The sequence below is a fragment of the Salarias fasciatus genome, chromosome 6, assembly GCF_902148845.1.
Source record: "Salarias fasciatus chromosome 6, fSalaFa1.1, whole genome shotgun sequence".
Classification (NCBI taxonomy): Eukaryota; Metazoa; Chordata; class Actinopteri; order Blenniiformes; family Blenniidae; genus Salarias; species Salarias fasciatus.
The window spans coordinates 27,073,941-27,089,403 of record NC_043750.1 but is presented as its reverse complement, the minus strand read 5'-3'; the positions used below and the strand labels follow the sequence as shown (position 1 = coordinate 27,089,403).

General features: G+C 47.3%; 1 protein-coding gene across 1 annotated transcript; it reads left to right on the top strand.

The window, feature by feature from the left end:
* Positions 1-5,997: 5,997 nt before the first annotated feature.
* On the top strand, positions 5,998-13,194 carry LOC115389790 (uncharacterized). The gene is given in 6 exon segments (XM_030093366.1): positions 5,998-6,002; positions 7,502-7,722; positions 7,725-10,966; positions 10,968-11,054; positions 11,056-11,966; positions 11,968-13,194. Coding segments are annotated over 6 exon segments (5,622 nt in total). The 3' UTR covers positions 13,124-13,194.
* Positions 13,195-15,463: the final 2,269 nt, after the last annotated feature.

Below are 15,463 nucleotides of genomic sequence, written 5' to 3'. Positions count from 1 at the left end.
GAAGCAGTCTTGGTTTGAAGACGGAGGCTGATGAAGGCTCTTTCAGCCTCCGTCTTCACACCAAGAGTGCCCTCTAGTGGCCTGAGGCAACAGACGGTGGCCGTCACTGGTTGCGTTGGTGCAGTTGTCTCTGCTGCTTCATGTGACTTCATGGCTCAATGTGTCTTTGTAGGTGTTCGTGCTGGACTTCCCTCCACGCCTGAACATCGAGCCGGGCCTTCAGGAGCTGCTGCGTCAGGAATACCGCCGTGTCGCAGCACGCATGGCTCCGTTGAGGTTTGGCTGGTGTGTCCAGTTGTAATGGACGCCACATGGCAGTCATCACAAACGGCTTCTCTGAATGTACATATGACAACTGAAGGTGTGTGTCCTCACTCTGCAGGTGTCCCGTACGTGCCTGTGGCAGAGCACCTCCCCCTGCATCGGTTGCAGCTGTGGTGCCCGGACCGGGTAAGTAAGGCTGCTTTGTAGTGACGAGACGCAGGGAGCAGTAGGTGGTCTTTCTTGTTGGTACACCGGTGGACTGAAACGTGTCCTGTGCTGCACTTCTACAGGTTCACCTCAGCGACTCTGATGGCATGACGGTTCTGGTTCAGCTGTTGTGGGATGCCGCTTCCCAGCAGCTGGCGCCTCCTCCGCCCCGGCCATCGGCGCCTCCCCGGGCGCCGCCGCGTGCCGGGGCCGCTCCCAGGCTGGTGGTGACAGGACACGCCCCCGTGCCCCGTCACTGCGACCCCTGGGAGTGGAGCGTGGTTGGACAGGGAGGCAAGGTAAGGTGTTTCTCTGAGTCGCTGTGTGATTGGAAGTTTGAGCCACGTTTCCTCAAGTCCCAAAGCAATTCTAATCACGTATGTCTGGTGTTGTTTTCAAAGGCTGCACTCCCGGTGCGACCCTCTGCCATTCCGTCCAACCCGGTGTGGTTCAGCGGGGCCATGTTGGACGCCATGGAGAAGGTGTCCCCTTCTTCTGGCTCTGACGGCGGCCCCGCTGTCCCGCCAGCTGGCCAGGTAACTTTCACACTTATTCCATGTTGGCACTGGTTAACCAAGCAGGAAGACAGCTGTTGGAAAGGACTGTTTTTCTGTCTTCAGACCTCCCGTGTGGTGCGTCGGCCAGCAGGTGTTGCCAGGAGGCGCAGAGGAGCAAAGCGGCAGGTTGGTAGAACGTTTTCTTTGATGTAGAATTCGATGTGACTTTGAAATTTCAGGGATGAAATGAGTTGGTGCTCAACTTGACTGTAAGCTGTTGTCCTTTGCTTCACAGGTGCTGGCAACACCGTCACCTGCCCCTGAGCCCATCTCTGCCTCCCGCCCCAGCCCACCAGTCCCCCCGGTTGGTTCTTGGTTTTATACTCTGCGTGTCTTATTTGTAGATGACCTGCATCATTTCTCTTTAGTTTGAACACGCTGTAAAACCTGCTGCTTCCTTTCTGTGTCAGGCGGAGGCAGCAACCCAGGAGGTGGTGGAGGTGTTGCCCCCGACCGCAGGCCCGGTTCCAGCGGCGGTCAGGGAGGAGGGTCCTGCTGCGTGCTCTGCCGTGCCGACGGAGCGACACCTCATCCCCGAAGCCAAGTGTCCCGTTCCCGAGCGTTCCCGGTCAGGCCAGTCAGGTGTTGGTGTGAGCGCAGCGAGGCCAGCGTCAGGACGGGGATCAGGCTCCAGAAGGTTGTGCAGGGATCCTTCCACCAGGGCAGCCAGAGGTTTAGCAACGCAGGGAAGCAGTGCATGTCTGTAGCTGCATTCAGCTTAGCCAGACACACGTTGAACAGTGTGTTCTCGTGGGGGAGGCAGGACCTTGACGATGTCTTGGTTTGTGGTGATGCACTGTACACCACGGCGATGAGCCGCGATGGCTTCCAGCCGAGCTCAGAGTTGCTGTGCGTGACTGAACTGCCAAAGCAGATCCAGGTGGATGAGCAGGTGCTGGAGTTTACTCCTGGCTCCACTGTGATGGGTGATCTGCATGTGTGTGAAGGTCAGCTCATCGATGCCGGTGTGTTCTACACACTGAGGAACGGCCTGCACACCATCTTCAGTCAGTACAGCATGTGTATGCTGACATTAGGCAGCAACACGACCGCCGTCATCGGTGAGAATGGACGGTTTGCTGTGGTGGACAGGCATTCACGTAGTCGTGTTGGCTTGTTGCACCACAGCGGCAGCAGCGTGCTTCTGCAGTTTGCGTGTCTGGACGACCTGCACCACTACATCCGACGGTTGGCCGACAGCCTGATTTCAGGCCAGCAGCTCTTTGAGCTGTGTGGCATTACTGTGGGTGGGGGTGCAGGTCCAGCGCCGTCTGGTGTTCCTCTGGAGAGTCACGTCTCAGACGAGTTCTGCTCCAGCACCAGAGTCCCCTGAGGACACTGAGAGCAGAACACTGTCTGAGGCTCCTGCAGGCTCTTGTGTGTCTGAGAGTGGTGTTGGTGTTGCTGCCAGTCCGGCGCTGTCTGGTGTTTCTGTGGAGACTCACGTCACTGAGATGAGTTCTGCTCCACCACCAGAGTCCCCTGAGGTCACTGAGTGCAGGACTGTGGTTCAGGCTCCTGTAGACACTGGTGTCTCTGAGAGTGGTTTTGGTGTTGTTGCCAGTCCAGCACTGTCTGGAGTTTCTCTTCAGACTCTTGCCAGTGAGGTGAGCAGTGGTTCAACTGCAGAAGCAGCCATTACTGGCAGCAGGAAGCGTAAGATTTCTTCTGAAACTCATTTGTCGAAGAGGTCAAAGCACTGCGATGCTGCTGAGGTTAATGCTGATGTGGAGTTTGTAACTGCTGTGAGGAACGAGGAGCTGGTCTTCTGTCCTCTTGATGTTGATGTTTGTAGGGCTTTGTACAGCAGGTTGTTTGTTGATTATGAGCGGGTCAGTGCTTCTGCGTCCAACCAGGTTGGTTTGTTAGGTGTGCCTTGCAGGAAGGAGAGGGTAGTGCCTGATGGGAACTGCTTCTTCAGAGCCATCTCTCAGGCTGTGAGTGGCTCTCAGAAGCACCATCGTAAGATCAGACTGGCTGTCTGTAAACAGCTGGAGAAAGAGGCAGCTCAGTACCAGGGCTTGTTGAGGACTGAGTTCTCCTCTGTCTCTCAATCAATCAATCAATTTATTTTTGTATAGCCCAGTATCACAACAACAGTTGCCTCAGAGGGCTTCAAGATGTTACATTTGTCGGTAAAAGTAAAAACAGTGAATAAGCATAATGGTAATATGTCAATATTTACAGTAACGAGACAGAACGAAGCAACCACCGCCTTCGACCCTCACATCCGGCAAGAAAAAACTCCAAAAACCCAGTGGGAAAAGAAGAAATCTTGGGGAGAACCACAGTATGGAGGGATCCCTCTCCCAGGGACGGACAGCTTTGGCAACAGCTAGCATGAGACAATAAGAAGTAAAGCCTAGGACTATGTTGAGGACAGTCCGTTGGACGGTCCAGCACAAGAACCACGGATCCCAGCAGTAGAACCGAAGCCAGTCCACGGGCAGGACCGACAGGGGTGTCCTCCCGGTCCGGACGGAGCTTGTTCATAGGCCTTCGTAATAGTGGAGTCAGCAATTGAAACTGGAGAAGACTCCCCCTCGAAGGGGGGGACAACAGGTGAAAAGCAATGAACGGACTAAAGGGAATAACATTCAGACATTAGAGGAGGACAGGGCTCAGTGCACCGTACTTCCCACAGCATTCTAGCTCCTGGGGCAGCTTTGTGGATACTTAACTGTTTAAACTAGTATTTAGTTAGTATAGTTTAGTTTAGCTTAATTTAGTTTGGTTTAGTTTAATTTTGTTTAGTGTAATTTGGTTTGGTTTGGTTTAGTTTAATTTAATTTAATTTAATTTAATTTAATTTAATTTAGTTTAGTTTAGTTTAGTTTAGTTTAGTTTAGTTTAGTTTGGTTTACTGTAGTTTGGTTTGGTTTGTTTTAGTTTAGTTTAGTTTAGTTTAGTTTAGTTTACTGTAGTTTGGTTTGGTTTGTTTTAGTTTAGTTTAGTTTAGTTTGGTTTACTTTAGTTTGGTTTGGTTTGTTTTAGTTTAGTTTAGTTTAGTTTAGTTTAGAATCCCTAGCTGACCTGATCATAGGCTGCATCGAAGAGAAACGTCTTGAGCCTAACCTTAAATGTGGAGACTGTGTCTGCCTCTTTGACACCACTTGGAAGCTGGTTCCATAAAAATGGTGCCTGATAGCTAAAGGCTCTTCCACCTAGTGTCCATTTAGAGACTCTAGGAGTCACCAGTAACCCTGCATTTTGAGAGCGAAGTGCTCTGATTGGTTGATAAGGCGTTAAAGCATCTTGGAGATAGGTTGGAGCCATCCCATTTAGGATTTTGTAAGTGAGGAGAAGGATTTTAAATCTAACTCTAAACTCGACTGGAAGCCAGTGAAGAGATTTTAGAACGGGAGTAATGTGTTCACGTCTTCTAGTTCCAGTTAATAATCTGGCGGCTGCATTTTGAACCAACTGAAAGTTTTTTAATACACTTTTTGGGCAGGCTGCGAGAAGGGAGTTGCAGTAGTCCAATCTCGCAGAAACAAATGCATGGATGAGTTTTTCTGCATCGCTTCTAGGTAAATGTTTCTTATTTTAGCTATGTTGCGCAAGTGGAAATATGCTGTTTTACAAGCCAGGTTGATGTGTGCTTTAAATGAGATATCCTGATCAAATAAGACCCCGAGGTTCCTCACAGTAGAGGAGGAGGATACACTGACGTTATCTAAGGTAATAATCTGTTTGGATAGACACTCTCTCAGTTTATGGGGGCCTAGTATAATGACCTCTGTTTTGCCAGGATTCAGACGGAGATAGTTCGTAGTCATCCAGGTTTTAATTTCTCTGATACAGTCACTGAGTCTGTCTATTTGATTAGTTTGATCAGGTTTCATAGATAAATACAGTTGTGTGTCATCTGCATAGCAATGAAAATTGATATCGTGACTTCTAATTATGTTCCCTAAAGGAAGCATATATAACAGAAATAAAATTGGCCCGAGCACGGACCCTTGAGGAACCCCATAACTGACCTGGGAGCACGGTGAGGACTGTTGGTTAACGTGAACAAATTGGTACCTATTAGATAAATAGGATTTGAACCAGCAGAGGGCTTTTCCTCTGATGCCAACCTCACATTCTAACCTCTGCAGGAGAATATTGTGGTCGATTGTATCAAAAGCTGCACTGAGGTCTAGGAGAACCAGGATTGAGACTAGACCTGCGTCAGCCGCCAATAGCAAGTCATTAGTGACTTTAACTAACGCAGTCTCAGTGCTGTGATAAGCTCTATATCCTGACTGAAATTTCTCAAATAAACTATTGTCCTGTAGGTGGCGGTAAAGCTGTTTAACCACAACTTTTTCCAGGACTTTTGAAATAAAAGGCAGATTTGATATCGGTCTGTAGTTAGCTAGAATATCAGGATCGAGATTAGGTTTTTTCAGCAGTGGTTTGATTACTGCGAATTTAAATGACTGTGGCACATAGCCATTTTCTAGAGAGGTATTTATTATAGTTATGATCGTATTTAAGATAACTGGAAGGATATCTTTGAAAAGCTTAGTTGGAATTGGATCTAGGAGACAGGTTGAGGTTTTAGAAGACATTACAATTGAAGTAATCTCAGCCCCATTTACTAATGAGAAACTATCTAGTATTTCAGGTATTTCAGGTGGAGGCAGTGGCTGGATTCCCTGAGCTTGATCTGAGGAAAGCGCTTCACTGATTTTACCTCTAGTGGTTATGATTTTATCATTAAAGAATTTAAGAAAGTCATGGCAGTTTAAAGATTCTGGGATTACTGGTTCCACTACAGTATGACTGGTTGTCAGTCTGGCTACAGTGTTGAATAGAAACCGAGGGTTATTTTTGTTTATTTCTATTAAACGAGAGTAATATAATGTCTTGGCTTTAAAGAGAATTTGTTTATAGCTTAGCAAGCTACATTTCCAGGCCTTCAGAGATTGTTCTGATTTAGATTTACGCCACAGTCTCTCAGTACATTCAGCAGTCTAGGATGAGGTCCGTGGGTAGTTGGGCCACGGAGGTGGAAATTCAGGTTACGGCTGACTGGTTCGGAGTTAGTGTGTGTACTTTCACCAATGGACGCTGGTTGAAGTACAGTTGTAACAGGAAGCAGTTGTCGCCTCAGTGCATTTATTTAGAGAATATTGGTGGGACTCATTTTGAAAATGTTGTCTGTGTTTGCGAGCCTGGACTGGAGAGCTGTTACAGTTTTTGTAAAGTGACTGAGGTGACCGGGTACAGCACCAGGTTGAGGATGACGGAGGCTGCAGTTGTGGATGTCGATAGATCCGTTGTTGGATGTGAGGTTGATGATGGAAGTATTGTGTTTGGTGAGGCTGCAGATTGTGTTCGTCAGAGTACACCTGATTTTTGGCATTTAAAGTCAAAGTATCTGAAGGATAAAAAATGGAGACAGGAGAAAATGAATGCGTTGCTCAGGGAGAAACGTAGGGAAAATTTCAGGAAGGCATATCATAAAAATAAGATTTTCAAGGACAAGGAAATGTGTCGGAGTGTCGAAAAATATGCTTACAACATTTTCATTGGGAGAGAGTTAAAACAATGAGTATCCATAAATATAGAGATATTATTGACCATAGAGAGCGGGTGAAAGAGAGTAGTGTGACTAAATACAGGAAAAACGTGCAACACAGGGAGAAGGTTAAGCAGAGGAAGGTTATTAAATATAGGACGGACCGGCAACACAGGGAGAAAATTAAGCAGACTAAGACGATTAAATATAGGACAGACCTGCAACATAGGGAAAAAATTAAGCAGACTAAGGCGATTAAATATAGGACAGACCTGTGTTGTGGAAATTCTATTAATAAATGCACCAACGATGAGTTCCTTATTGGTTCCTTTATTTCCAGTTGCAACAGAAGAGAAGTCACAGCTGCTCAGTCAGTGTGAGTTCTAAAGTTCTGTGATACAGACTGATATTTATACCCTGCCCTGAACCCCTGTGGCCAGGGGCAGACATGTTAATGTCATTAACATGTCTTAGAGGCTGCCCTCAGATAGGAAGGGACACATATTTAACATATGAAGTGACAAAGGAACAACTCCAACCACCCAACCTACTTCAACCCCCTGTGGCTGCCGATGCATCAGAGAAGAACAGCATACAGACCACAGATACCATTTGGAGATTACACCCGGTCAGGGGGAGACACATCTGCTTAAAATGCAACAGGACAAACAGGAGAGAACCCCCATTTGGGTTTCTTGGTGTCAGGAGTCCAGGGGGCCGTCTGCTAAGGAGTCTACTTAAAGTTGATAACCATCACTTGCATCAAATACATAAAATTTCCATTACACCTGCAACATAGGGAAAAAATTAAGCAGACTAAGGCGATTAAATATAGGACAGACCTGCAACATAGGGAGAAAATCAAGCAAACTAAGGCGATTAAATATAGGACAGACCTGCAACATAGGGAGAAAATCAAGCAGACTAAGGCGATTAAATATAGGACAGACCTGCAACATAGGGAGAAGGTTAAGCAGAGTCGTGTGATTAAGTATAGGAGAAACATCCGACATAGGGAGAGCACTAAAGCCGTGAGCATCAGAAAGTACCATGACAGCAGAGAGCACAGGCAGCGAGTGATTGATAGTGTGAGGTTGAGTAGGAAGCAGAAGCAAGACAAGTCGAAGGATTTTAGTTTTGTTATGGATCAGTTTGTAGAGAAGGTTAGAGACGGTCCTGATTTGTGTGTTGCGTTTGCCATCGGTTGTTGTTCAGGTATCAGGTGCTGAGTTGTCAGAGGGAAGTTTATAGTTCCAGGTCAGAATTGGCTCGTGTCGCGGACAGGTGCATCAGTGAGGATTATTTGCATCGTTGTAGTGAGGAGTGTGCTGAGCCCTGTCAACTGGTTCCTTCTAGAGGACACCTTTGGATTTGCTACACCTGCCATTCTAAGCTCAGTAAAGGTGAGACTCCAGCTGAGTGCTGGATCAATGACCTGCAGCTTGATCCCATTCCACCTGAACTGGGATGCTTGCATAGTTTAGAGCAGCACCTGATCGCGTTGCATATTCCGTTCATGAAAATGTTGGCACTGCCTAAGGGAGGGCAGAATGGAGTACATGGACCGGTCACCTGTGTTCCAGCCAACATTGTTCAGACCACCAACGTGTTGCCACGGTCGAGTATGGAAGGCTCTCTGTTACAGGTCAAGCTGAAGAGGAAGTTGACCTACAAGGGACGCTATGAGTACCAGTTTGTGGATACTCTACGTGTCAGGCAGGCGCTAGACTATTTAAAGAGAACCAATGTCTATTACAAAGACATTGAGTTCAATGAGGACTGGGTCAATGAGTTTTGTAGGCAGGAAGATGGAGAACAGGAAGAGGCTGAGTCAGACAGTGAGGATGAGGCAGTGAAGGAGAAGGGTGATGTTCAGGTTGTTGTAGAGGGCGAGGCGGCCCATCAGGAAGGTGGTGAGGTTCAGAAAAGGCCTGCAGTTGTTGTTGTTGAGGAGGAATCAGCAGACATAATTCAAGATGAAATGTTACATGACAGACAGCAACACTGCATGTTTCAGGACACTTGTCTTATGCCTGTTGATCTTGGTCAGGAGGCTCTAGACCAGTATTTTGAGGACATAGTCAATGTAGCGCCTGCAGAGGGGAACAGTCCAGTTCGGATGCTTTCTGATAATTCAAATGAAGCTAAGAGTTTCCCCGTGTTGTTTCCTTTAGGACAGAAGACCTTCCATCATGAGCAGAGTTATGCTTTGACGTTGTCACGTTATTTTAATAACCGGATCATGCACGCCGATGGCCGTTTTGCGCATAGCGTAGAGTATATCTTCTTTGCTCAGTTCATGTCGGAGATGGACAGGGTGGTGTGTAGTGTGTCTGTTGCGCTGCGTAAGGGGAAAGGCGGTCAGGGCTCTCGACAGATTAGCCAGAGGATGTTGCAGGACGAGGAGTCTCTGAAGCAGTTGTTGGAGTTTGATGAGGGTTTCCAGTTCTTGAGGCCTGTTAGAGGGACTCCTGCGTTCTGGCAGTCTGTTCAGAAGGACATCATGGCCTGTGTCCGTCAGTTAGGCATCCCGACGTGGTTCTGTTCGTTCTCGTCTGCAGATCTGCGCTGGCAGAATCTTCTGACCAGCATCCTGAAACAGGAAGGCAGAGTGCAGACGGTGGAGGATTTGGAGTGGGCAGACAGGTGTGAGTTGTTGCGGCGTAATCCGGTTACTGCAGCCAGGATGTTTGATTACAGGTGGCATTGTTTTCTGAAAGAGGTTCTCATGTCTCCCTCTGAGCCAATTGGCAGAATCATCGATCACTTCTACCGTGTTGAGTTTCAGCAGCGCGGTTCTCCTCATGTTCACTGCTTGTTCTGGATCGAGGGCGCTCCTAAAATTGACCAGAACACAGATGAGGAGGTGGTCGAGTTTATTGATAAGTATGTAACGTGTGAGCTGCCCTCAGATGACGACGCATTATTGGACATTGTGTCGTCGGTTCAAACACATTCCAAACGACACTCAAAGTCTTGTCGGAAGAACAAGACCACGTGTCGTTTCCATTTCCCAAAACCTGCTACTATGCGTACATTCCTTTGCAAGATGAAGGAATGTCGCTGTGACAAACAGAAGCTGAAGGAGGCTCAGAAGAATCCTGATTCAGAAAACAAGCTGGTCTGTAAGTGCTTTGAGAAGGATAACCCAATGAAGAAGGAGGTCGCAAAGAAGATTTTGAAGTCAGTCAATGATGCTATCAGGGAGGAGGAGCCGTTTGATAGTGTAGAGGAGTTGTTTGCCAGTCGACACATCAACCAGGATATCTTTGAAATGGCCTACAGGAGGTTAGAGAAGAAGACCAAGGTTGTGTATAGGAGAGGGTTGAAGGAGGTGTGGGTAAACCAGTATAGCAAGAAGTTGTTGAAGTGCTGGAACGCTAACATGGACCTTAGCTTTGTCACCGACGCCTACGCTGTAATTATTTACATCATTTCGTATATTACGAAAGCAGAGAGGGAAATTGGCCTACTATTGAGCAACACCCAAAAAGAAGCAAACAAAGAAGGAAACCTCTCTGCTCGAGAAGCCCTGAAGAAGCTGGGCAGTGTATATTTACACAACAGGGACGTTTGTGCCCAGGAGGCGGTGTATAGGCTAACCAACATGCACCTGAAGGAGTGTTCCAGGAAGGTGGTGTTTGTTCCAACAGGGGACAACATCGTGAGGATGAGTTTACCCCTCCATGTCCTGAAGGAGAGGGCGTCATCACATGATCTGAGCTCAGATGACATGTGGATGACCAGCATAGTGGACAGGTACAGGAACAGGCCTGATGGTGGTGTGTTTGATGACATGTGTATGGCCACCTTTGCCTCGGAGTATCGTGTTCTCTCCAAGAACGAATATTCTCCAAACAGAATCCAGTTGAAGAACGAATTGGGCTTCATATTGAGGAGAACACGATCTCAGTTTGCAGTTGTCCGCTACATGCGTTTCAACTTGGACAAACAACGGGAGGCTTATTTTCAGGGTGTGCTTCAGTTGTTCCTTCCTTATAGAAGTGACTCAGAGCTCAAGCCCGAGGGCTTCCAGCTCTTTGAACAGTTCTATAACGACGGTGAGGTGACGTTTGGCGATGGCTCCGTCCATAGAGTCAAGGTGGTGGTGGATGAGAACAGGGCCCGGTTTGAGATCGATCCTGAGAACCTGGAGCGTGCTGAGGAGATTGCTCAGCATGTCCACAGCAGTGAGGAGGACGCTTGGGGGGACCTGTGTCCTGAGCAGGAGCTGGAACGGGACGAGTGTGCTGATGAGTTTAGAGAGCAACAGGCAGCAGAGATAGCTGGTGAGCAGTTGGTGGAGGGTCTGGAGAACATTCCAGATCTGCAGGAACGTGGCCGACAGGTGGCCCAGTTAGAGAGGAACAGGCTGGTGTTGTCTCGTGCGGAGGGCTTAGCTCTAGTTAGGTCTCTGAATGAGACCACAGCAGGCTGTTTTCTACCAGGTGAGGCAGTGGTGTCTGCAGAAGGTGAGGGGTGAAAACCCACCGCCTCTGCATGTCTTTCTGACTGGGGGGGGCGGGTGTTGGTAAGAGTCATTCAATCAGGGCCATCCAGTACGAGGCAGGGAGGCTGCTGTCAACACTTTGTGATCAACCAGATGAGATCTGTGTTTTGTTAACGGCTCCAACTGGAATCGCTGCATACAATTTAAACGCAGCAACAATTCACCACACATTGAGCATCGGCAAACAGTGTAGTTTACCTTACATCCCTCTGGGTGAAGATAAACTAAACTCTCTACGCGCTAAATTCCTTCACCTCCAAATTCTAGTCATTGATGAGATCAGTATGGTGGATCACCTTCTGTTGGCGTATGTCCATGGCTGCTTGAGGCAGATCAAGCAGACTGGAGACTTTTCCCCGTTTGGTAACGTTAGTGTGATTGCTGTGGGAGACTTCTATCTGTTGCCTCCTGTTAAAGGGAAGCCTCTGTACAGCAGTCAGGTGGGTGTGGACCTGTGGTGCCACTTCAGTGTGGTGCAGCTGACCATGGTGGTGAGGCAGAAGGACGGCGTGTTTGCCGAGTTGCTCAACAGGTTGAGAGTGCGTTCCAGAGACACCCCCATGTTAGAGAGTGACGTCCACATCCTGAAGAGCTGTGAGACGGGCGAGGAGAGCTCAGCCTTGCACATTTTCCCCACCAACCGTAAAGTCAATGAGCACAACGTGAAGCAGCTGTGTCGGACGTGTCCCGATCCTGTGACCATTGAAGCTCAGGACTTCATGAACAACAGGAGCACGGGGAAGCTGGAGTTGATGGCGGGGCATCACAGTGCGGCGTTGGAGACTCTGAGTCTGGGTCCAGACGCCCGTGTGATGCTGTGTAAGAACGTGGACGTGGAAGACGGTCTGGTCAACGGAGCATGTGGCACAGTCACTCATATCCAGTTGAGACAGGGTGACAACTTTCCTCAGACAGTTTGTCAAATTTGACGATGAGAAAATTGGCTCCCAGAGGAGGAAGAAGCACTCACATGCTCCAGTGGCCTGCCGGCTCTCTACTGCCATCGATCCGGTGGAGGAGAAGGCCACCAAGCGTGGAGGTTTGCGTCGTCAGTTCCCTCTGAAGTTGGCCTGGGCGTGTACCGTCCATAAGGTGCAGGGCCTGACGGTGGACCGGGCCGTGGTGTGTTTGGAGAAGGTGTTTGCGCCTGGCCAGGCCTACGTAGCTCTGAGTCGTGTGAGGGATTTGTCTGGACTCATCATCATGAACTTTAAAGAGAAGTCCATTTACTGCAAGGACACCATCAAGGAGGCCTTGGACAGGATGCCTCCATTTTTGATTGAGCAGCCACGGCCTTCATTAGACATGCCCACTCTGTCGGTGTATCTAATGAACGTTCAAAATTTAAGTCGCCACCTGGTAGATTTGGTGTCCTGCACACAGCATTTGCAGCCTACCTGCATTGCTGTCACAGAGACGTGGCTCACTGCACAGTCCTCACTAGACGGCGTCCAGATTGGCGGATACTCTTTCCACAGCCGCCCTCGTGCTCTGTGTTACAGCAGCAGTCAGCCCAAACTGTTAGAGCTGCAGGCTTTAGAACATGGTGGAGTTGGTTTGTACAGGCCAGCAGATTCAGACTGTGACATCCTGCAGGCACCCGATTTGGATCTGGAGTGTTTGGTGTGCCTGTGGAACAAATTCAACATAGTGATGGCAGTAATTTATCGTCCACCACGTTACCCAAATTCCCTCTTCAAGCAGAACCTGCAGCGGTTGCTGCATTGGCTTAATCCAATCAGTGACACCATTGTAGTCATGGGAGATTTTAATGAGAACATTTTAACGGGGTCATCAATTTGCAAATTAATGGGAAGCAAAGGATTTGATCAGCTGGTGACACAAGCGAGCACAGAGAGGGGGACTCTGATTGATCACGTTTATGTGAGAAGCAGACAGTTTGATGTGGAATGTGCAGTGATGCCCACGTACTTCAGTGATCATGAAGGAATTCTGTGTAGTTTCAGAGCTAGAGGTGACCAGGGGCAGCTGGAGGAGCTGGACAGGTGGTTTGAGCTGGATGATGTGGAGTTTGAGGATGTTGAGGGGATGTTTGAGGACGACTTGGACTGATTGAGTCAAACTGAGCTACGTGGCAGTGGGCTGAAACAACTGTTGCCGTTTGTTGTTGTTGATCAGCTGGTTGATGGAGGGAACTGACTGTTAGTGCGGTGCTGCTGTTGATGTGTTAGAGCACTTTGTCTGCCACTCCAAATCCTGCTTTATGGTTTTTGTGATTCATATATTTAGGTTTTTATCAGTTTTCTATTTATGTGAAATAAAAATAATTATTGGGGATGAATTATGAGATCTTGTAGAGATTTTAAAGTTTAACTTATTGACGAGTTCTGGGTTCAACCTGTGGAGGATTTAGTTTGATCAGTGAAATCATGTATTTAGTGTCGACAGTGGAATCATGGCTCTGTGCTGTCTGCGGTTCTTGGTGTGTCTTTTTACTTGTAGATATCACTCTGTGGTTGTCGGTGTCTGTGGATGTAGGTGTAGCTCTGTAGTTCTATGCTTGGCTCTGTGGTTCTCGGTGTGACTCTGTGGCTCTAGGTGTAGTTGTAAATGCTGGTCTGTGGTTCCAGGAGCAGGTTCTCTGGTTCCAGATGTCGTTCTCTGTTTGCCAGTCCCAGCTGTGCTCTATTCCACCTTGTCTTCTTTTCTTCCTGATGTGTTGATTCAGAGCTCTTCAGTCTCACTGAGGTTCATTGAACTCCAGTCTTTTAAAGGATTTAGAATCAATCAGAGATGAGTTTTCATCTCCAACATGTTCTGAATGAACACATCAGGAAGAGTTTTAGTGGAACAACTGAACTGTAAATATATTATTGGAGACTATGTTTTTTTGACTGGCCTGACATGTCGATAGTTCTGTTCCAGATCACTGTTCATTATGTTTGTACATATGTTGCTGTGTTTTTCTCTCTCTCTCTCTGTGCCCCCCCCCCCAAACACACACACACACACACACACACACACACACACACAGGGATATATGGTTTATGAGACCAATTTGGCAGATTCTTGCATGGCGGTGGTTTACGGAACCACACCTAATGCAACATCCGGTGAACTTGAAAGACATATCAAAAATTTTCATTTCATCTGCTGAACACAAATCTGACTTGAAAATCATCATTTCTCTTTCAGAACAATATGTGACATTTCACAGGCTTATGAGACCAGACCAAATAGTGTTTTGTGAAACCAACAGTGTTTATGAGACCTGTTTACATATAACACACAAACACAAACCACATCGTGGTATACAAGGACCGACAAACATTACAGGGTCTGTTTACATGTAACACACAAACACAAACCATACAATGGTATACAAGGACCGACAAACATTACAGGGTCTGTTTACATGTAACACACAAACACAAACCATACAATGGTATACAAGGACCGACAAACATTACAAGGTCTACAAGAATACAATATTACATTTAACCTCTAAAAAAAACCTTTTAAACACCCACCTCAAGCTTTTTAGCCATTTTCCTTTCTCAATGGTCTTTAAATTGTGGGTATGAAGTTTATAGCCAAAATAAAAAGCTTTTTTCCTTTGCCTTTTTGCAAAATAAAGTCATTTTCCAGGACTCACTCTCTGCAGAGCGTCAGTAGCTTGTCAGCAATATGCCTCCGAGTCGTGGGCGGAGAAAGCACTGCTCTGCACCCTCCCCCTCAAACGCCACATCTCAATTGAGGAAAGCTTCTGCTAATTTAGAGCTTTGTAAGACATATAGAGCAAGGTTAGCATATTTTACAAGTCCAAATGATCCAAGCCCTGCATCCAATGCTCTCTGCTGCGTTCCCCCTTGCAGGAGAGCCGCCTGCTCTGTCTGCTGAGCAGCAAGAACCAATTCTGGGAGTGCGGAGTTTTTCCTCAGACTGCTGAGCAGCGACCAACCGAAACTGCAAGTTTTGATTGCTGCTGTAGAGTCAATACAAAGATTATATGCAAAATTGCAAGTTCTAAGCATCACATAAAAACCTTACTCGTCAGTTTAAGAGACTAACCAATTAAATCTGAGTTAGACTAATCAACACTGTTAAGACAGAGGTGTAGAGGCAGAGCACCTCACAAAATGGCAGCACAGACCTGAGACCAAAGTACTGATGCCCGAGTTTCCGATGCACTCAGCACAAAGAAAGGGGGAAAAATGCCTGCTGCACAGGAATAAAGAAAATCGTATCAAAAATTAATGAACAAATGACAACCATTACTTCTTTAACATGATGAAAATTCAGAGACGCTGTTGGTACGTGCACATCTCATCATGTGCCGATTGTTGCATTATTTTGATTGTAAGCTGAAGGCCATCCTGGGTGACCCCAACGGACAGAGGACCAGTTGCAGTAACAGACTCATCTCCCTGACCTGGAGACCAGAAAGATTAA